This window comes from Nerophis lumbriciformis, linkage group LG14, assembly GCF_033978685.3.
Source record: "Nerophis lumbriciformis linkage group LG14, RoL_Nlum_v2.1, whole genome shotgun sequence".
Classification (NCBI taxonomy): domain Eukaryota; kingdom Metazoa; phylum Chordata; class Actinopteri; order Syngnathiformes; family Syngnathidae; genus Nerophis; species Nerophis lumbriciformis.
In genome coordinates this window covers 39,373,021-39,396,750 of record NC_084561.2, presented here as the reverse complement: position 1 = coordinate 39,396,750, position 23,730 = coordinate 39,373,021, and the positions used below count along the sequence as shown (strand labels likewise).

The 23,730-nt window shown below is 44.3% G+C and overlaps 1 protein-coding gene across 2 annotated transcripts in view; it reads right to left on the bottom strand.

The window, feature by feature from the left end:
• Positions 1 to 790: 790 nt before the first annotated feature.
• Positions 791 to 23,730, bottom strand: part of LOC133616373 (complement factor H-like) — a 92,509-nt gene continuing 69,569 nt past the window's right edge. For both annotated transcript variants that reach the window (XM_072914708.1, XM_072914709.1), the window contains 6 exons: positions 22,064 to 22,140; positions 19,945 to 20,136; positions 14,561 to 14,749; positions 14,269 to 14,454; positions 5,689 to 5,868; positions 791 to 1,340 (listed from right to left, as the gene is read on the bottom strand). In XM_072914708.1, the coding sequence (XP_072770809.1) occupies positions 1,147 to 1,340; positions 5,689 to 5,868; positions 14,269 to 14,454; positions 14,561 to 14,749; positions 19,945 to 20,136; positions 22,064 to 22,140 (1,018 nt within the window). In that variant the 3' untranslated portion in view covers positions 791 to 1,146. The remainder of the gene's footprint in view (positions 1,341 to 5,688; positions 5,869 to 14,268; positions 14,455 to 14,560; positions 14,750 to 19,944; positions 20,137 to 22,063; positions 22,141 to 23,730) is intronic.

The following is a 23,730-nucleotide window of genomic DNA, read 5'->3' as shown; positions in this document are numbered from 1 at the left end:
CCCACAAGGTTGGGAGCATGGAATTGTCCAAAATGTTTTGGTATCCTGGAGCATTCAAAGTTCCTTTCACTGGAACTAAGGTTCCAAGCCTAACTCCTGAAAAACAACCCCACACCATAATTCCTCCTCCACTAAATTTCACACTCGGCACAATGCAGTCCGAAATGTCCCGTTCTCCTGGCAACCTCCAAACCCAGACTAGTCCATCAGATTTCCAGATGGAAAAAGCGTGATTCATCACTCCAGAGAAGGCGTCGTGTTTTACACCACTGCATCCCACACTTTGCATTGGACTCAGTGATGTATGGCTTAGATGCAGCTGCCCGGCCATGGAAACCCATTCCATGAAGCTCCCTGTGTGCTGTACGTGGGCTAATTGGAAGGTCACATGAAATTTGGAGCTCTGTAGCAACTGACTGTGCAGAAAGTCGGCGACCTTCATCCGCTGACCCCTCTCTTGTCAGTTTACCACTTCTCGGCTGAGTTGCTGTTGTTCCCAAACTCTTCCATTTTCTTTAAAATAAAGACTTTGGAATATTTAGGAGCGAGGAAATTTCACGACTGGATTTGTTGCACAGGTGGCATCCTATGACCTATTCTTTCACAAATGTTTGTAGAAACAGTCTCCATGCCTATAGTGCTTGATTTTATACACCTGTGGCCGGGCCAAGTGATTAGGGACACCTGACTCTCATCATTTGGATGGGCGGCCAAATACTTTTGGCAATATAGTGTACGTTATATATTTCTAAATGACAAAAAGCCTTTAAGAAAAAGACACCAAAACACATCAATTTGATTGGTTTTAATCAGCCTTAATGCACCCAGCTTGCAGCGATAAAATTATAAAATAATGTTGTCTCGACAATAATAAACGTCTTAATATTTTTTATTTTTTTTGACAAATGTGTTGACACATGTTCCTCGTCTGTCAGTCCTACTAATGTTTACTAGTGATCATAAAAAGCTCCCACTAATGTAGTTGAATTAAATCAACAGGTTAATATGTTGACCTTGAAGTGTAACGGCTTCTCTTTCAGGGTCTAATCATCTCCAATGGTGGAAGTTGCCAAATGAGCTCACAAATAAGTGACGCCCACAGACAAGGTTAGTTACTTTTTTTTTTAATGATTGTTTTAAAACACGCTAGTGGCAAGTGGGCAGGTCAATCGCTCCGTCGATACACTTCTGCCGCATATCCAATACTAGATCGTGTGTTGTTCCTCGTACGCACCAGAACTCGATGCTATCATCATGGGCCGAGTACAGTTTATCGTCCCGCTTGTATCGGAACCTCACGTTGTGCTTGTTCATGAGTTCTCTATTCACAGTGCAGGGCTCTGCAAGAAAACAAAAACATACTCAAATTAATGATAAAGAGTGAAATGGTCGCCCATACTCAATATAAATATCTCTGGTGTATACAGTATTGTATTTCTCTCCAGAATACATACTGGAGAGAAACCATTTACTTGCTCTGTTTGTAAGAAGACTTTCTCCAGAAAGCCTAGCATGACCACACATAAGAGAATACAGGTAAAAGCCAGTAAATTAGAATATTTTGAAAAACTTGATTTATTTCAGTAATTGCATTCAAAAGGTGTAACTTGTACATTATATTTATTCATTGCACACAGATTGATGCATTCAAATGTTTATTTCATTTAATTTTGATGATTTGAAGTGGCAACAAATGAAAATCCAAAATTCCGTGTGTCACAAAATTAGAATATTACTTAAGGCTAATACAAAAAAGGGATTTTTAGAAATGTTGGCCAACTGAAAAGTATGAAAATGAAAAATATGAGCATGTACAATACTCAATACTTGGTTGGAGCTCCTTTTGCCTCAATTACTGCGTTAATGCGGCGTGGCATGGAGTCGATGAGTTTCTGGCACTGCTCAGGTGTTATGAGAGCCCAGGTTGCTCTGATAGTGGCCTTCAACTCTTCTGCGTTTTTGGGTCTGGCATTCTGCATCTTCCTTTTCACAATACCCCACAGATTTTCTATGGGGCTAAGGTCAGGGGAGTTGGCGGGCCAATTTAGAACAGAAATACCATGGTCCGTAAACCAGGCACAGGTAGATTTTGCGCTGTGTGCAGGCGCCAAGTCCTGTTGGAACTTGAAATCTCCATCTCCATAGAGCAGGTCAGCAGCAGGAAGCATGAAGTGCTCTAAAACTTGCTGGTAGACGGCTGCGTTGATCCTGGATCTCAGGAAACAGAGTGGACCGACACCAGCAGATGACATGGCACCCCAAACCATCACTGATGGTGGAAACTTTACACTAGACTTCAGGCAACGTGGATCCTGTGCCTCTCCTGTCTTCCTCCAGACTCTGGGACCTCGATTTCCAAAGGAAATGCAAAATTTGCATGGTTGGGTGATGGTTTGGGGTGCCATGTCATCTGCTGGTGTCGGTCCACTCTGTTTCCTGAGATCCAGGGTCAACGCAGCCGTCTACCAGCAAGTTTTAGAGCACTTCATGCTTCCTGCTGCTGACCTGCTCTATGGAGATGGAGATTTCAAGTTCCAACAGGACTTGGCGCCTGCACACAGCGCAAAATCTACCCGTGCCTGGTTTACGGACCATGGCATTTCTGTTCTAAATTGGCCCGCCAACTCCCCTGACCTTAGCCCCATAGAAAATCTGTGGGGTATTGTGAAAAGGAAGATGCAGAATGCCAGACCCAAAAACGCAGAAGAGTTGAAGGCCACTATCAGAGCAACCTGGGCTCTCATAACACCTGAGCAGTGCCAGAAACTCATCGACTCCATGCCACGCCGCATTAACGCAGTAATTGAGGCAAAAGGAGCTCCAACCAAGTATTGAGTATTGTACATGCTCATATTTTTCATTTTCATACTTTTCAGTTGGCCAACATTTCTAAAAATCCCTTTTTTGTATTAGCCTTAAGTAATATTCTAATTTTGTGACACACGGAATTTTGGATTTTCATTTGTTGCCACTTCAAATCATCAAAATTAAATGAAATAAACATTTGAATGCATCAGTCTGTGTGCAATGAATAAATATAATGTACAAGTTACACCTTTTGAATGCAATTACTGAAATAAATCAAGTTTTTCAAAATATTCTAATTTACTGGCTTTTACCTGTACATACTGGAGAGAAACCTTTTGATTGCTCAGCTTGTGCTAAAAGAGTTTGAGGCCAGCTAAGAACCAAGTTATTGCTGCAATTAAAAAAGAATAAACTCAAACTTGTGTAAATCGTGAATAAAAACAGAATACAATGATTTGCAAATCCTTTTTTCCCGACTTATATTCGATTGAATAGACTGCAAAGACAAGATATTTAATGTTCGAACTGAGAAATTTCATTTAATGGCAGCAACACATTGCACATAAGTTGGCACAGGGGCATGTTCACCACTGTGTTACATGGCCTTTCCTTTTAACAACACTCAGTAAACGTTTGGGAACCGAGGAGACACATTTTTTTTAAGCTTCTCAGGTGGAATTCTTTCCCATTCTTGCTTGATTTACAGCTTAAGTTGTTCAACAGTCCGGGGGTCTCCGTTGTGCTATTTTAGGCTTCATAATGCGCCACACATTTTCAATGAGAGACAGGTCCGGACTACAGGCAGGCCAGTCTAGTACCCGCACTCTTTTACTACGAAGCCACGCTGTTGTAACACGTGACTTGGCATTGTCTTGCTGAAATAAGCAGGGGCGTCCATGATAACATTGCAAGAATGGCAACATATGTTGCTCCAAAACCTGTATGTACCTTTCAGCATTAATGGAGCCTTCACAAATGTGTAAGTTACCCATGTCTTGGGCACTAATACACCCCCATACCATCACGGATGCTGGCTTTTCAACTTAGCGCCTATAACAGTCCGGATGGTTCTTTTCGTACGACGTCCACAGTTTCCAAAAACGATTTGAAATGTGGACTCGTCAGACCACAGAACACTTTTCCACTTTGCATCAGTCCATCTTAGATGAGCTCGGTGTCATGTCTGTGTAATCATGTTTTGTCTTAGTCATGTTTTGTTTAGTTATTGGACTCTTTAGTTTCTGGCTTTTCACTCCCTTGTCTTGTTTCCATGATTACCCACTAGTTTCACCTGTTCCACGTTTGGACTCATTGTGCACTCTTGTTTGTCACCATAGCAACCCATTAGTTTTCACCTGTCACGTCACGCACCTGTTTCACGTTTTGAGTCACGCACCTGTTTTCGTTAATCATGTCTGTAGTATCTAAGTTCATGGTTTTTCAGTTTGTCTTTCTGGTGACATCCCCACATTTATGCTCTGCACATTTCTGACTCTTTTTTTCATGTCCATCGTTCACGCTGCACCTTTTTGTCCATGCCAAGTAAGTTTTGTTTATTATTGCCACAGTTAGTGTTTTTTGTTGTTCATAGTTTTTGCCTTTGTGCAAGTGTTTGGTTTCATAGTTTGTTCTCCGCCATTGTGCGCACCTTTTGTTTACTTAAAGTTAAAAAGTTAAAGTTAAAGTACCAATGATTGTCACACACACACTAGGTGTGGCGAAATTATTCTCTGCATTTGACCCATCACCCTTGATCACCCCCTGGGAGGTGAGGGGAGCAGTGGGCAGCAGCGGTGGCTGCGCCCGGGAATCATTTTGGTGATTTAACCCCCAATTCCAACCCTTGATGCTGAGTGCCAAGCAGGGAGGTAATGGGTCCCATTTTTATAGTCTTTGGTATGACTCGGCCGGGATTTGAACTCCCAACCTACCGATCTCAGGACGGACACTCTAACCACTAGGCCACTTCCTTGTTTTGTATTTATAGTGTTTAAATAAAAATGAACCTTCATTCCCGTCTCGCCCGAGCCAACTCATCCGTTGCATCCCGGAAAAGCAAACACCCAGGACCTAGTCTTGACACTCGGGCCCTGCGAAGCCGGCGGCGTTTCTGGGTGTTGTTGATAAATGGCTTTGGCTTTGCATAGTAGAGTTTTAACTCGCACATACAGATGTAGCGACAAACCGGGGTTACTGACAGTGGTTTTCTGAAGTGTTCCTGAGCCCATGTGGTGATATCCTTTACACACGGATGTCGCTTTTTGCTGCAGTACCCGCCTGAGGGATCGAAGGTCCGTAATATCATCACTTACGTGCAGTGATTTCTCCAGATTCTCTGAACCCTTTGAAGATAGTACGGACTTAGATGGTGAAATCCCTAAATTCCTTGCAATAGCTGGTTGAGAAATGTTGTTCTTAAACAATTTGCTCACGCATTTGTTGACAAAGTGGTGACCCTCGCCCCGTCCTTGTTTGTGAACGACTGAGCATTTCATGCTTTTATACCCAATCATGGCACCCACCTGTTCCCAATTAGCCTGCTCACCTGTGGGATGTTCCAAATAAGTGTTTGATGAGCATTCCTCAACTTTCTCAGTCTTTTTTGCCACTTGTGCCAGCTTTTTGGAAACATGTTGCAGGCTTCAAATTCCAAATGAGCTAATATTTGCACAAAATAACAAAGTTTACCCAGTTCGACGGTTAAGTATCTTGTCTTTGCAGTCTATTCAATTGAATATAGGTTGAAAAGGATTTGCAAATCATTGTATTCTGTTTTTATTTACCATTTACACAACGTGCCAACTTCACTGGCTTTAAGTTTCCTGTTGCAGAATGTAAATCCAACAAAAGAATGATGAGAAATAGGATTTTAAGACTTACTGAGGCATTTCATGTCTCCAGTCCATTGGCCATTTTTGCAGGTTTTATAAGGTTCCCCCTCCATTGTGTAATAATTCTGGCAAGTGTATTCAACCCTTTCATTGTGTCCGTACGTGGGTTTAGTGGAATACTTGGTGTCTCCGCCCGAAAGGTAAGGCGGACGCTGACATCCCGAAGGAGCTGAAAGAATCAAACACAGTTCACAAGGTCATTTTAACGACTCGTATTCACAAAATAGATAGTTCATTCAGAAAGTTTTAAGAGGGGAGATATTATGGAAAACTGACTTCTTAATAGCTTTTCCACTCATAGTTGGATCTCTGGAGTAAGGGCCAACAAAGTCCAGTTTTGTAAACCCTCAAACATGTGAAAACTGTTCAGATTGTGGGCGTATTGTTACGTAGCAATGTGGCTAATCTAAATCAGGCGTGTCAAACTCCAAACAAGTTGTTTTTATGTGTATAGACTAGTGTTGTACTGATACCAGTATTTTAGTACCGGTACCGGCACCAAAATGTATATCGATACTTTTCGGTACTTTTCTAAATAAAGGGGACCACAAAAAAATGTGCATTATTGGCTTTATTTTAAAGGGGAACATTATCACCAGACCTATGTAAGCGTCAATATATACCTTGATGTTGCAGAAAAAAAGACCATATATTTTTTTAACCGATTTCCGAACTCTAAATGGGTGAATTTTGGCGAATTAAATGCCTTTCTAATATTCGCTCTCGGGAAGCAATCCGCCATTTTCTCAAACACCGAGTCAAATCAGCTCTGTTATTTTCCTTTTTCCGTACCTTGGAGACATCATGCCTCGTCGGTGTGTTGTCGGAGGGTGTAACAACACGAACGGGGACGGATTCAAGTTGCACCAGTGGCCCAAAGATGCGAAAGTGGCAAGAAATTGGACGTTTGTTCCGCACACTTTACCGACGAAAGCTATGCTACGACAGAGATGGCAAGAATGTGTGGATATCCTGCGACACTCAAAGCAGATGCATTTCCAACGATAAAGTCAGAAGAAATCTGCCGCCAGACCCCCATTGAATCTGCCGGAGTGTGTGAGCAATTCAGGGACAAAGGACCTCGGTAGCACGGCAAGCAATGGCGGCAGTTTGTTCCCGCAGACGAGCGAGCTAAACCCCCTGGATGTCTTGGCTCACACCGTCCCGAAGATGATCAAGAGAAGAATATCGACCCTAGCTTCCCTGGCCTGCTGACATGAGGGTATGTCTACAGAATATATGAATTGATGAAAATTGGGCTCTCTGCACTCTCAAAGTGCATGTTGTTGCCAAATGTATTTCATATGCTGTAAACCTAGTTCATAGTTGTTAGTTTCCTTTAATGCCAAACAAACACATACCAATCGTTGGTTAGAAGGCGATCGCCGAATTCGTCCTCGCTTTCTCCCGTGTCGCTGGCTGTCGTGTCGTTTTCGTCGGTTTCGCTTGCATACGGTTCAAACCGATACGGCTCAATAGCTTCAGTTTCTTCTTCAATTTCATTTTCGCTACCTGCCTCCACACTACAACCATCCGTTTCAATACATGCGTAATCTGTTGAATCGCTTAAGCCTCTGAAATCCGAGTCTGAATCCGAGCTAATGTCGCTATAGCTTGCTGTTCTATGCACCATGTTTGTTTGTGTTGGCTTCACTATGTGACGTCACAGGAAAATGGACGGGTGTATATAACGATGGTTAAAATCAGGCACTTTGAAGCTTTTTTTAGGGATATTGCTTGATGGGTAAAATTTTGAAAAAAACTTCGAAAAATATAATAAGCTAATGGGAACTGATTTTTAATGGTTTTAACCCTTCTGAAATTGTGATAATGTTCCCCTTTAACAAAAAATCTTAGGGTACATTAAACATATGTTTCTTATTGCAAGTTTGTCCTTAAATAAAATAGTGAACATACAAGACAACTTGTCTTTTAGTAGTAAGTAACAAACAAAGACCTACTCAGTGGCCTAGTGGTTAGAGTGTCCACCCTGAGATCGGTAGGTTGTGAGTTCAAACCCCGGCCGAGTCATACCAAAGACTATAAAAACGGGACCCATTACCTCCCTGCTTGGCACTCAGCATCAAGGGTTGGAATTGGGGGTTAAATCACCAAAATGATTCCCGGGCGTGGCACCGCTGCTGCCCACTGCTCCCCTCACCACCAAGTGGGTGAACAAGGGGATGGGTCAAATGCAGAGGACAAATTTCACCACACCTAGTGTGTGTGTGTGACTATCATTGGTACTTTAACTTTAACTTTAACTTAATGATAATATTTTTGCCAAAAGTATGAGGGACAAACTGTAAACAATTTATTATTAATCCACTTGTTCATTTACTGTTAATATCTGGTTATTTTCTGTTGAACATGTTCTATCTACACTTCTGTTAAAATGTAATAATCACTTATTCTTCTGTTGTTTGGATACTTTACATTAGTTTTGGATGATACCACAAATTTGGATATCGATCCGATACCAAGTAGTTACAGGATCATACATTGGTCATATTCAAAGTCCTCATGTGTCCAGGGACATATTTACTGACTTTATAAACATAATATATATAAAAAAAAAAAAACGAAACAAGATTTTGTGATGCTAAAATATATCGATGTAATCATAGTAGTATCGCCTAGATCAGGGGTCGGCAACCCGCGGCTCCGGAGCCGCATGCGGCTCTTTGATCACTCTGATGCGGCTCAGCTGCATACTTGCCGACCCTCCCGATTTTCCCGGGGGATTTCCGGATTTCAGTGCCTCTCGCAGAAAACTCCATTTTCACCCTTATAATAAAAATAAAGGCGTGCCATGATGGTACAGCATTTAATGCCCTCTACAATATGTATTAACAGCAAATACCCAGAATCCCATGCAGCCCTGACTCTTCCGGGCTACATTATACACCCCTGCTACCACCAAACCCCGCCCCCACCCCAACCCAGGTCCCTCACACATCAACCCCCCCCCCCCCCCCCTCCCCCCCACCCCTCCGTGCGTCGGTTGAGGTGGGCGGGGTTTGGTAGCGGAAGAGTTAGGGCTGCATAGGATTCTGGGTATTTGTTCTGTTGTGTTTATGTTGTGTTAAAGTGCAGATGTTCTCCCGAAATGTGTTTGTCATTCTTGTTTGGTGTGGGTTCACAGTGTGACGCATTATTAGTAAGAGTGTTAAAGTTGTTTTATACCGCCACCGTCAGTGTAACCTGTGTGGTTGTTGACCAAGTATGCCTTGCTGTCACTTAAAACCCATACTACGTGTGGCTGGGCTGGCACGCTGGTTGTAGTGGGCGCTAAATGCTGTACCATCACGGTACGTTCGAGAGAAAAGTTGCACTGAAATTTGTAGTCCACCGGAATAATCGGCCAAGCGCCATTCACAACATTTAATTTTCATATTAAGGTGTGGGCCGCGTGTCTGAGACCCTTGATTTATACATAGCACAAAGCAAGAAAAAAACATTGTATGCAGTGTTATTTCATCTTAAATTTCAATAGATTTTTGTGGCTCCCATTGTTTTCTTTAATTTGTGAAACTGGTCAAAATGGCTCTTTGACTGGTAAAGGTTGCCGACCCCTGGTCTAGATACATCCTGTACATGGTATCATTACAGTGGACGTTAGGTGTAGATCCATAAATGGTGTCCCAGAAGAATTGGTGCTGCAGGGAATTCTGGATGAATTTTGGATGATACCACAAATTTAGGTATCGGTCTGATACCAAGTAGTTACAGGATCATACATTGGTCATATTCAAAGTCCTCATGTGTCCAGGGACATATTTCCTGAGTTTTTAATATTTGCTTACATGTCCCTTGGCAAGTTTCACTGCAATAAGGCGCTTTTGGTAGCCATCCACAAGCTTCTGCTTGAATTTTTGACCACTCCTCTTGACAAAATTGGTGAAGTTCAGCTAAATGTGTTGCTTTTCTGACATGGACTTGTTTCTTCAGCATTGTCCACACGTTTAAGTCAGGACTTTGGGAAGGCCATTCTAAAACCTTAATTCTAGACTGATTTAGCCATTCCTTTACCACTTTTGACGTGTGTTTGGGGTCATTGTCCTGTTGGAACACCCAAATGTGCCCAAGACCCAACCTCCGGGCTGATGATTTTAGCTTGTCCTGAAGAATTTGGAGGTTTCATTGTACCATTTACTCTCTGTTAAGAACCAGTTCATTGGCAGAAAAACAGGCCCAGAGCATAATACTACCACCACCATGCTTGACGGTAGGTCTGGTGTTCCTGGGATTAAAGGCTTCACCTTTTCTCCTCCAAACATATTGCTGGGATGGTTTCCTGCTGACCCCACTGTGGACTGGACTCTTACTGTTATGCTGGATCCACTATGGACTGGACTCTCACAATATTATGTTAGACCCACTCGACATCCATTGCATTCGGTCTCCCTAGAGGGGGGGGGGGTTACCCACATATGCGGTCCTCTCCAAGGTTTCTCATAGTCATTCACATCGACGTCCCACTGGGGTGAGTTTTTCCTTGCCCTTATGTGGGCTATACCGAGGATGTCGTTGTGGCTTGTGCAGCCCTTTGAGACACTTGTGATTTAGGGCTATATAAATAAACATTGATTGATTGATATTGTGGCCAAACAGCTCATGTTTTGTTTCATCTGACATCACATGGACAAAGATAAGACCTTCTGGGGGAAAGTTCTTTGGTCAGATGAAACAAAAAAATAGCTTTTTGGGTCTTGGGCGCAGTTGGGTGTTCCAACAGGACAATGACCCCAAACACACGTCAAAAGTGGTAAAGGAATGGCTACATCAGGCTAGAATGAAGGTTTTAGAATGGCCTTCCCAAAGTCCTGACATAAACGTGTGGACAATGCTTACTGCTCCTGCACCCCCGCCGTAGAATGCACCCCCTGACGGGAGTGTTATATCAACTAAAGCCCACACTTAAACTTTCCACGTGCAAGATTGAATCTATTCAAAAAAGTTATTTCATAAGAAGCCAAAAAGTGCAAAAATAATAATGTTGGTGTTGGAGGAGTTGTGAATGACTGCAGGGCCACAACATTAGGTACACCTGCAGACTGCAGGTGTACCTAATTCACAACTCCTCCAACACGAACATTATTGTTTTTGCACCTTTTGGCTTCTTATTAAATAACTTTTGGAAACTATTTTTTATGGGCTTTCCTCTTTGTGATGTTAAGTTCCTGTTATGCGCTGTTATATAGTATATGCCTTGAGCTCTTATTTTGAAGGCGCTAAGAGCGGAAGTGATGACACGTTGGAGTGGAGCGGAGGTTTTTGAAAGAAGGTAAATAAAGTGGTCCTCGTGTAAACTGGAGCCTCCGTGTTTGTTATTTTGTAGTTTCATACAGTATAGGCGACATTTATAAACCCTCGGTTACACTTTTTTAAATAGATTCAATCTTGCAGGGCGCAGTTGGGTGTTCCAACAGGACAATGACCCCAAACACACGTCAAAAGTGGTAAAGGAATGGCTAAATCAGGCTAGAATTAAGGTTTTAGAATGGCCTTCCCAAAGTCCTGACTTAAACGTGTGGACAGTGCTTACTGCGGAACGCGGACCCTTGGTGGCTAATACATCACATGGACAAAGATAAGACCTTCTGGAGGAAAGTTCTGTTGTCAGATGAAACAAAATTTGAGCTGTTCGGCCACAATACCCAGCAATATGTTTGGATTAGCGTCAAGCCTTTCTATCAGGCATAATCTTAAGGCATGGACAATTGCAACATTACCTCGAGGCCGTTTGGCTGAATCCGCTCTAAGTGCTTGTATCTTTGCCAATTGTTTGTGTCAGAATAATTGTATCTAAGTTATCACAAAAGCTGTTCTTAATCTTACCAAGCAAAAGACTTGACTTGATCTATTGTAATCCAGAGGAAGATCTTGTCTTGACCCGAGATCTACAAAGCGGAGAGGAAGCAGGACCAGACGCAAGCTCCAGGCATCTTTTCTTTGAACTGTTTTGTGACCAAGGGCGAGGGCTGTTTACGACCCCCTCTCCCCTTAAAATCAGGGAAAGTCCAAATAAAAGAGGAGGCGTAGGATTCTCTTGTCAGAGCGTGGGACGACACTGTACAAGGGTACAGGTCTACGCGTTCTCAACTCAAAGGACTATACGTTGCACCTCGCCTACTGTTATTACTTTACCAAAGCATTGTTCAACCCATCATTCTTTACTGTTCCACATGTTTTTTCACTATGCTTTCTGTAACCAACCGGACCAAACTTGCACACATTACAAACATAGCAGCTAAAATCATCGGCCTACCCACACCCAACATTTCAGATCTAAACCACAGGTCAATCATTCGACTGGCAAACACAACAATCCAGGATATGACTCACCCACTACACCAATACATCATCCCACTACCATCAGGGCGCAGGTACAGAACTATCACATTCCGGAGGAGAATCCCTGCAGCTATAGCCGCCCTAAAAAGCAGGCCCGGCAGACCTGTCTGACAAGCCTGTAAATGTGTTGGTCATGTATGATGTCTTTTTGTTATTTTTGTACGTGATGTGTAATGTCTATTGTTTAAATGAACGGCAGTGAAAATGAATTCCCCCAACAGGGACCAATACATCTAAATCAATCAATCAATCAATTGAGCTAAATTGAATGCTGTCTCTGTTTAATTCCTTGCTTCTTGTCTGTTTAATAGATGTCATCGGTGTTTGAACCTGACAGTTTGAGCTGGTGTTTTGTCTGCAGCCGGACGTGACATTAGGAGCAATAAAGGTATCGAAATATGGCACCATTTAATTTTACATGAATCAACACCCGGTAGTACCGACTGAGTTTGATCTGTGCCTGTCAGGTTCAAACACTGATGACATCTATTAAACAAGACAAGAGGCAAAGAATTAAACAGAGACAGAATTCAATTTGGACTCAATATATTGAGGAGTGTCGCTCGGACATTGTATCCTTTTACAATCTCCAGCACGCTCTGACAAAAGATGGCATGCCCATCCATCCATCCATCTTCTTCCGCTTATCCGAGGTCGGGTCGCGGGGGCAGCAGCCTAAGCAGGGAAGCCCAGACTTCCCTCTCCCCAGCCACTTTGTCCAGCTCCTCCCGGGGGATCCCGAGGCGTTCCCAGGCCAGCCGGGAGACATAGTCTTCCCAACGTGTCCTACCGGTCGGACGTGCCCTAAACACCTCCCCGAGGGAGGCGATCGGGTGGCATCCTGACCAGATGCCCGAACCACCTCATCTGGCTCCTCTCCATGTGGAGGAGCAGCGGCTTTACTTTGAGCTCCCCCCGGATGACAGAGCTTCTCACCCTATCTCTAAGGGAGAGCCCCGCCACCCGGCGGAGGAAACTCATTTCGGCCGCTTGTACCCGTGATCTTGTCCTTTCGGTCATAACCCAAAGCTCATGACCATAGGTGAGGATGGGAACGTAGATCGACCGGTAAATTGAGAGCTTTGCCTTCCGGCTCAGCTCCTTCTTCACCACAACGGATCGATACAGCGTCCGCATTACTGAAGATGCCGCACCGATCCGCCTGTTGATCTCACGATCCACTCTTCCGTCACTCGTGAACAAGACTCCGAGGTACTTGAACTCCTCCACTTGGGGCAGGGTCTCCTCCCCAACCCGAAGATGTCATTCCACCCTTTTCCGGGCGAGAACCATGGACTCGGACTTGGAGATGGCATGCCTCCTTCTTTTATTTTGTACCCTCCCCAAACTCATGGGGCGGTATGGCGTAGTGGGTAGAGCAACCGTGCCAGAAACCTGAGGGTTGCAGGTTCGCTCCCCGCCTCTTACCATCCAAAAAAATCGCTGCCGTTGTGTCCTTGGGCGGGACACTTCACCCTTTTCCCCCGGTGCCACTCACACCGGTGAATTGAATGATGAATGATAGGTGGTGGTCGGAGGGGCCGTTGGCGCAAATTGCAGCCACGCTTCCGTCAGTCTACCCCAGGGCAGCTGTGGCTATGAAAGTAGCTTACCACCACCAGGTGTGAATGATTGATGGGTTCTACATGTAAAGCGACTTTGGGTACTTAGAAAAGCGCTATATAAATCCCAGTTATTATTATTATTATTATGGCCACGGCTGTTTTCAAAGGACAAAAGGTCCCAAAAAGTTCACAGAAAAGTTCGTAAACAATTCACAGGAAAGGTCAGTTCAAAAAGAGTTTGTAAAATAGTTCAAAAAGAGTTCGTCTGGAAATTGGGCAGATCCTGTCATCTCTCTGCTTTGAAGTTCTTGGGCCAGAACAACATCCTTCTGTTGATTACCATACATGAGAAAAAACAGAACACCCTTCATGTGGCTCTCCCCCTTACACAGTGGAGTTTTACGAGCCTTCTTCTTGGTAGGTTTCAAAGACCTGCTAGGAACTCAATGTAACACAAAGTTTTTGTGATAATTTAGAAACAATTATTCTAACAGTGCCTATCAAAGTACTACATTCTGTGCCAATCCCAACAGATGAGGGAACGGTACGTTTTGCAAAATAACTACAACAAATGGTCACTATGAAAATGCAGCATAGTTATTTTCCCTGTGATTTCCTAAGGTAAAAGGTAATGTTGGCAACCTTACCTCCGCATGTTGGAAAGGGGTCGCTCCATAGGCCATTTGATAAGCATTCAACCACGTTCTTCCCCAAAAGTGTGTCTCCACGTCGGAGGCAACTAAACGTCAACTTCTGCCCCTTCCTTGCTTGTCTGACACGTATCTGGGTGCTCAGTCGCACGTTATTTGGTACACCCGTGATCTGGCATGGCTCTGTTTTCAGGAGAAAATAATATGTATATCAGAGTCCCCCAAAAGACCATAACATTCGGTACACAAGTTTTCTTGTTGGGTGCTGATCCTTAAAATGTATTCATACCAGAGCATTTTGGGAAAGGAACTTTCCATTCCCCAGTTGGTAGACACTCGGTTTCTTCGGATCCATCCAAAGCATAGTCATCGCTGCAGTGGAACCTTAATTTGTGTCCGATTCGTATTGTCTGATTCCCTGGCGGCAGCTGTTCTACGCTGAGACGAGGGTGGATCGCTCCAACTTTACACGCAATACCTGACGGAGGCAAACACATATCGTCAAAGTGACGAGAAATATTTCAGTGTTGAACAAAGCAAAACATGTTCTAGACCAAAAATCACTTCATATTCTCTACTGCTCGCTGGTGTTACCAGACATAGAGGGGACATAACCACAAAAGTACACTTCGGTCACTAACCGTATTACAAAACCCAAAACCAGTGAAGTTGTCACGTTGTGTAAATGGTAAATAAAAACAGAATACAATGATTTGCAAATCCTTTTCAACCTATATTCAGTTGAATAGACTGCAAAGACAATATATTTAACTGGATCGGTTCGCAGCCGAGTGTGAAGCGACTGGGATGGGAATCAGCACCTCCAAGTCCGAGTCCATGGTTCACTCCCGGAAAAGGGTGGAGTGCCATCTCCGGTTTGGGGAGGAGATCTTGCCCCAAGTGGAGGAGTTCAAGTACCTCGGAGTCTTGTTCACGAGTGGGGGAAGAGTGGATCGTGAGATCGACAGGCGGATCGGTGCGGCGTCTTCAGTAATGCGGACGCTGTATCGATCCGTTGTGGTGAAGAAGGAGCTGAGCCGGAAGGCAAAGCTCTCGATTTACCGGTCGATCTACGTTCCCATCCTCACCTATGGTCATGAGCTTTGGGTCATGACCGAAAGGACAAGATCACGGGTACAAGCGGCCGAAATGAGTTTCCTCCGCCGAGTGGCGGGGCTCTCCCTTAGAGATAGGGTGAGAAGCTCTGTCATTCGGGGGGGAGCTCAAAGTAAAGCCGCTGCTCCTCCACATCGAGAGGAGCCAGATGAGGTGGTTCGGGCATCTGGTCAGGATGCCACCCGAACGCCTCCCTAGGAAGGTGTTTCGGGCACGTCCGACCGGTAGGAGGCCACGGGGAAGACCCAGGACACGCTGGGAAGACTATCTCTCCCGGCTGGCCTGGGAACGCCTCGGGATCCCCCGGGAGGAGCTGGACGAAGTGGCTGGGGAGAGGGAAGTCTGGGCTTCCCTGCTTAGGCTGCTGCCCCCGCGACCCGACCTCGGATAAGCGGAAGAAGATGGATGGATGGAACTGGAAACCGTTGTTATTTTGTGCAAATATTAGCTCATTTTGAATTTGATGCCTGCATCATGTTTTCAAAAAAGCTGGCATTCTACCCCCTCCGGCGGACAGAGGGGGTTAGGGTATCTTGAACAGTGGGATTGTGGACAAGGATAAGGTTAGGTGGGTTATAGCGTAGAAGAAGCCATAGGAGATGATCTTTGACTACAATTTTTTGACAAAATAAATAGGCAAAAACTTAAAGGGGAACATTATTGTTGGAATAATTGTAAGTTATCACAAAAGAAACGTTGTATTACATTATGTTCCTGATGAGAAGATGAAGGCTGTCTTTCGAGGCCTAACAAGAGGAAGAAGGCTCGTAAAACTCCACTGTGATTTCAACACGGACAGATGGCAGGATCTGCTCAACTTCCAGAGGAACTCTCTTTGAAGTGCTAAACGAACTCTCTTTGAAGTATTTCACAAACTCTCTTCCAACTATTTGGTAACCGAGGTCAACGCTATTTACGACCCGCTGCCCTCTTGAAGTCGCTGTGGTCAGGAGACGGGAGGGGTTATCCATTGTCCTCCAACACCTGCCCCAGCTGGATCCAGGAAGAGCCCAGCCCGAGACATCCTCTTCTTGGACTTCAATGAGACCGAAAACAATGACTGTTTTACATACTTCCCATTCCTGCTGTGACATGTGTTGGTGCGTGAACATTGAACATCTGAATAAAAGAGGAGACGAAAACTTTCTTCGTCAGAGCGTGGTGCAGGACGGTACAGAGAGTGCAGTGGCCATGTCTCTCCTCAATATTGAGTCCAAATTGAATTCTGTCTCTGTTTGATTCCTTGCCTTTTGTCTTGTTTAATAGATGTCCTCAGTGTTTGAACGTGACAATTATCACAATTTCAGAATGGTTAAAACCATTAAAAATCAGTTCCCAGTGGCTTATTATATTTTTCGAAGTTTTTTTCAAAATTTTACCCATCACGCAATATCCCTAAAAAAAGCTTCAAAGTGCCTGATTTTAACCACCCGTCCATTTTCCTGTGACGTCACATAGTGAAGCCAACACAAACAAACATGGCGGAAAGAACAGCAAGCTATAGCGACATTAGCTCGGATTCAGATTCGGATTTCAGCGGCTTAAGCGATTCAACAGATTACGCATGTATTGAAACGGATGGTTGTAGTGTGGAGGCAGGTAGCGAAAACGAAATTGAAGAAGAAACTGAAGCTATTGAGCCATATCGGTTTGAACCGTATGCAAGCGAAACCGACGAAAACGACACGACAGCCAGCGACACGGGAGAAAGCAAGGACGAATTCGGCGATCGCCTTCTAACCAACGATTGGTATGTGTTTGTTTGGCATTAAAGGAAACTAACAACTATGAACTAGGTTTACAGCATATGAAATACATTTGGCAACAAAATGCACTTTGAGAGTGCAGACAGCCCAATTTTCATCAATTAATATATTCTGTAGACATACCTTCATCCGGGCTCTTTTCCTGAAAGCTGATCTGTCCAGTTTTGGAGTTGATGTCAGCAGGCCAGGGAAGCTAGGGTCGATAGGGGGTTTAGCTCGCTCGTCTGCGGGAACAAACTGCCGCCATTGCTTGCCGTGCTACCGAGGTCCTTTGTCCCTGAATTGCTCACACACTCCGGCAGATTCAATGGGGGTCTGGCGGCAGATTTCTTTGACTTTATCGTTGGAAATGCATCTGCTTTGAGTGTCGCAGGATATCCACACATTCTTGCCATCTCTGTCGTAGCATAGCTTTTGTCGGTAAAGTGTGCGGAACAAACGTCCAATTTCTTGCCACTGTCGCATCTTTGGGCCACTGGTGCAACTTGAATCCGTCCCTGTTCGTGTTGTTACACCCTCCGACAACACACCGACGAGGCATGATGTCTCCAAGGTACGGAAAACAGTTGAAAAAAACGGAAAATAACAGAGCTGATTTGACTCGGTGTTTGAGAAAATGTCGGATTGCTTCCCGATGTGACGCCACGTTGTGACGTCATCGCTCCGAGAGTGAATATTAGAAAGGCGTTTAATTCGCCAAAATTCACCCATTTAGAGTTCGGAAATTGGTTAAAAAAATATATGGTCTTTTTTCTGCAACATCAAGGTATATATTGACGCTTACATAGGTCTGGTGATAATGTTCCCCTTTAAATGTTTCCTGGCTATGGTTCTCGGCCGGAAAAGGGTGGAGTGCCATTTCCGGGTTGGGGAGGAGACCCTGCCCCAAGTGGAGGAGTTCAAGTATCTCGGAGTATTGTTCATGAGTGAGGGAAGAGTGGATGGTGAGATCGACAGGCGGATCGGTGCGGCGTCTTCAGTAATGCGGACGCTGTATCGATTCGTTATGGTGAGGAAGGAGCTGAGCCAGAAGGCAAAGCTCTTAATTTACCGGTCGATCTACGTTCCCATCTTCATCTATGGTCATGAACTTTGGGTTATGACCGAAAGGACAAGATCACGGGTGCAAGGGGCCGAAATTAGCTTCCTCCGCCGGGTAGCGGGGCTCTCCCTTAGAGATAGGGAGCTCTGTCATCAAGGGAGGAGCTCAAAGTAAAGCTGCTGCTCCTCCACATGGAGAGGAGCCAGATGAGTTGGTTCGGGCATCTGGTCAGGATGCCACCCGAACGCCTCCCTAGGGAGGTGTTTCGGGCACGTCCGACCGGTAGGAAGCCACGGGGAAGACCCAGGACACGTTGGGAAGACTATGTCTCCCGGCTGTTCCTGGGAACGCCTCGGAATCCCCCGGGAGGAGCTGGACGAAGTGGCTGGGGAGACCTCGGATAAGCGGAAGAAGATGGATGGATGGATTGAACTTAAATGTTTACTATAGGATGCTGGTTCCCTGGCACATGCAAAATAAGAGTGAGATCGACAGGCGGATCGGTGCGGCGTCTTCAGTAATGCGGACGCTGTATCGATTTGCTATGGTGAAGAAGGAGCTGAGCCAGAAGGCAAAGCTCTTAATTTACCGGTCGATCTACGTTCCCATCCTCACCTATGGTCATGAGCTTTGGGTTATGACCGAAAGGACAAGATCACGGGTACAAGCGGCCGAACCCTTCCTCCACCGGGTGGCGGGGCTCTCCCTTAGAGATAGGGTGAGAAGCTCTGCCATCCGGGAGGAACTTCTCCACAAAGAGAGGAGCCAGATGAGGTGGTTCGGGCATCTGGTCAGGATGCCACCCGAACGCCTCCCTAGGGAGGTGTTTCGGGCACGTCCGACCGGTAGGAGGCCACAGGGAAGACCCAAGACACGTTGGGAAGACTATGTCTCCCGGCTGGCCTGGGAACGCCTCGGAATACCCCGGGAGGAGCTGGACGAAGTGGCTGGGGAGACCTCGGATAAGCGGAAGAAGATGGATGGATGGATTGAACTTAAATGTTTACTATAGGATGCTGGTTCCCTGGCACATGCAAAATAAGAGTGAGATCGACAGGCGGATCGGTGCGGCGTCTTCAGTAATGCGAACGCTGTATCGATTCGTTATGGTGAAGAAGGAGCTGAGCCAGAAGGCAAAGCTCTTAATTTACCGGACGATCTACTTTCCCATCCTCACCTATGGTCATGAGCTTTGGGTTATGACCGAAAGGACAAGATCACGGGTACAAGCGGCTGAAATGAGCTTCCTCCGCCGGGTGGCGGGGCTCTCCCTTAGAGATAGGGTGAGAAGCTCTGCCATCCGGGAGGAACTGAAAGTAAAGCCGCTGCTCCTCCACATGGAGAGGAGCCAGATGAGGTGGTTCGGGCATCTGGTCAGGATGCCACCCGAACGCCTCCCTAGTGTTTCGGGCACGTCCGACCGGTAGGAGGCCACAGGGAAGATCCAAGACACGTTGGGTAGACTATGTCTCCCGGCTGGCCTGGGAACGCCTCGGGATTCCCCGGGAGGAGCTGGACGAAGTGGCTGGGGAGACCTCGGATAAGCGGAAGAAGATGGATGGATGGATTGAACTTAAATGTTTACTATAGGATGCTGGTTCCCTGGCACATGCAAAATAAGAGTAACAATAATAAGTCCAGCCCCCAGTCTTTAGCTTTCTGAAAATGTGGCCCTGAAAACAATTTAGTTGAACATCCCCCGCTCTGAAGCTAACTTGGATACAATATTGGTGCTGTTGAGGCAGTTACCTTCACAAGTGGGGAAGGGCTTATCCCAAAGTCCATCTTTACCACATATTAACAATGAACTGCCATTCAGTTGCTTTCCAGGATTGTCACAACTGAATGTGAGGAAGCGGTCCGGAAGGATTCCCTCGTCATTGTCCGGTAAACCTTTGACCACGATTCCTTCATGTTTAGGTGGGGCCACACAGTGCACAGCTATAAGGACATAACAAGTCAGTTAGTTCACCAAAATAGTTGTATTTATTCCTTTTTTTTTCTACGCCTTGTCCTGGCAAGGGTGACTTTGGCTGGAAGGAAGGGTGCATTCTGGACTAGTTACCTATGGACTGACACCTATGGACATTTTAGAGTCAACAAAAATCGAATATGCCTGTTTTTGCAATGTAGGAGGAATTATTTTGATATTTCATGCAGACAAAATAAAGCCGGCGAAGTGTATTTCTGGTCTTGGCATCCTCGTCCGGGCAGAAGGATGTCACGGCAGTGCGGCTGGATCAAAAGAGACGTCGGGGACGCTTTACTGAAACAAAAGTTGCTTTATTACAAGCGAGCGTCATTATACCCGGAGGAATCTAGGTCCAAAAAATGAAGGACTCCTAACTTGGAGAAGCCAAACCATCAGTTTTATATTCCTCCTTCCTGTCTCTGGGTGTGTGTGCTAAGTCAGGAGAGCACATCCTGACCATAAAAGGAGATGTTCGTGTTTAGGTGTCTGGAAAACAACTACTTTAAGTCATAACTTAAATGTTGGCCTTGAGCTAGACAGGCAGTCTCTTCTCAAGGATAGGGTTATCACTTTTGCATTCCGAAGTCCTGATTAGGGCCTCTTTCCTGCGAGAAGTGATCCAACTTAAATAACTTAAATGTTGGCCTTGAGCTAGACAGGTAGTCTCTTCTCAAGGATAGGGTTATCACTTTTGCATTCCGAAGTCCCGATTAGGGCCTCTTTCCTACGAGAAGTGATCCAACTTAAATAACTTAAAGGTTGGCCTTGAGCTAGACAGGTAGTCTCTTCTCAAGGATAGGGTTATCACTTTTGCATTCCGAAGTCCCGATTAGGGCCTCTTTCCTACGAGAAGTGATCCAACTTAAATTACTTAAATGTTGGCCTTGAGCTAGACAGGCAGTCTCTTCTCAAGGATAGGGTTATCACTTTTGCATTCCGAAGTCCCGATTAGGGCCTCTTTCCTACGAGAAGTGATCCAACTTAAATTACTTAAATGTTGGCCTTGAGCTAGACAGGTAGTCTCTTCTCAAGGATAGGGTTATCACTTTTGCATTCCGAAGTCCTGATTAGGGCCTCTTTCCTACGAGAAGTGATCCAACTTAAATAACTTAAATGTTGGCCTTGAGCTAGACAGGTAGTCTCTTCTCAAGGATACGGTTATCACTTTTGCATTCAGAAGTCCCGATTAGGGCCTCTTTCCTACGAGAAGTGATCCAACTTAAATAACTTAAATGTTGGCCTTGAGCTAGACAGGTAGTCTCTTCTCAAGGATAGGGTTATCACTTTTGCATTCCGAAGTCCCGATTAGGGCCTCTTTCCTACGAGAAGTGATCCAACTTAAATAACTTAAATGTTGGCCTTGAGCTAGACAGGCAGTCTCTTCTCAAGGATAGGGTTATCACTTTTGCATTCCGAAGTCCCGATTAGGGCCTCTTTCCTACGAGAAGTGATCCAACTTAAATAACTTAAATGTTGGCCTTGAGCTCGACAGGTAGTCTCTTCTCAAGGATAGGGTTATCACTTTTGCTTTCCGAGTCCCAATTAGGGCCTCTTTCGTACGAGAAGTGATCCAATCCACCTGTGAATATCAAACTAAGGAACCTTATCTTATTATGTGCTCAAACTGAAATACCACTTTTTACTTAAACTTGGTGGTGTGCTTTCTCCAAGGTGAATATGAACATTCACCATATGTAGAACATAATATGAGTTAATTCACCTGCTTTCTTTAATGCAGGGTTTAAAGTGTCAAGTTGTTTTTCCACTTGTTTTAAAATGTCAGTGTTATGATAGAGATTGCAGAGCAAATGATATGGCATGATGGCCTTAAATACCTTTTCTAATGTTGATAAACATTACCCGACCTTTGTTTTGTTCGCTATTCCAAAGACTTACGTTCGCATATTGGCACATGGTTGGTCCATTTGTCCAGCAAGCAAATCCTGGTGTCTGTCTTACTCACCATTTCATAGCTACAAAAACAAAAACCACAAAATATATCATCAAAAATTGTAATGTAAGATCATCAAAAACAATGCATTGCTGTTATGGTTGAAAAAAATATTTTTGCTATTTTATAACCTCTAAAGGCTTAGTGGCCACATGCGTGGACAGCACCTTTTTAGCTCTTATTTCCAAAATTGTGTACACTACTGAATTGGGGTCCTATGGCCACTTATGTGGACACTTATACTGCCATCTGGTGGTGTCAGGAGAGTATAACATACAATGGAATTTTGAAAAAAAAAAGTGTAAAAATAAAAATTTGCATATCACTACACATGAAGTACATATTTGTGTACTTATGGACTAAGAACATCATATCAAAAGATTATTTTTTAGTTTTTATTATATTTAAAGAAATAAAAAATGTAAACAAACAGCTTGTGCCTTAAGAGGTTAAATTAGGGATGGGTACCTTCCACATTTCAATCGATACAGTACCAATTCCTTCCATACCGGTACTTAACGGTACCAATATTTGGTGGCCTTGTGTACAAATTGTGCTCTGTAAATAAACTTGCCTTTGCCTTACTTCATGTGTGATTAAACATTGATTTGTTTAATAACAAAGTCAAAAGTTTTAATTGAAGATTTTATAGTGAGCTGATTATGAAAACTGTGCAGTCGAGCTGTTCTTGTTTTTAAAAAATATATATTTCTGATTCTCATTTGCAAGTATTATATAGTGAACTTTGCATACAGGTGCAATTCCAAGACATTAGAGGGCTGTATAGGCCAGTGTTTTTCAACCTTTTTTGAGCCAAGGCACATTTTTTGCATTAAAAAAATGCAGAGGCACACCACCAGCAGAAATCATTAAAAAAACGAAACTCATTTGATAATAAAAAGTCGTTGTCGCAATTGTTGGATATGACTTTAAACCATAACCAAGCATGCATCAATATAGCTCTTGTCTCAAAGTAGGTGTACTGTCACCACCTGTCACATCACCCCCTGACTTATTTGGAGTTTTTTGCTGTTTTCCCGTGTGTCGTGTTTTAGTTCTCCTATTTTGGTGGCTTTTTCTCTTTTTTTGGTATTTTCCTGTAGCAGCTTAATGTCTTCCTTTGAGCGATATTTCCCGCATCTACTTTGTTTTAGCAATCAAGATTATTTAAGTCGTTGCTATCCTTCTTTGTGGGGACATTGTTGATTGTCGTGTCATGTTCGGATGTACTTTGTCGACGCCGTCTTCGCTCCACAGTAAGTCTTTGCTGTCCTCCAGCATTCTGTTTTTGTTTACTTTGTAGCCAGTTCAGTTTTAGTTTCGTTCAGCAAAGCCTTCACTAAACTTCAATGCCTTTTCTTAGGGGCACTCACCTTTTGTTAATTTTTGGTTTAAGCATTAGACACCTTTTTACCTGCACCCTGCCTCCCGCTGTTTCCGACATCTACAAAGCAATTAGCTACCGGCTGCCACCTACTGATATGGAAGAGTATTACACGGTTACTCTGCCGAGCTCTAGACAGCACCGACACTCAACAACAACACATCATCTGCAGACTATAATTACTGGTTTGCAAAAAATATTTTTTAACCCAAATAGGTGAAAACTAGA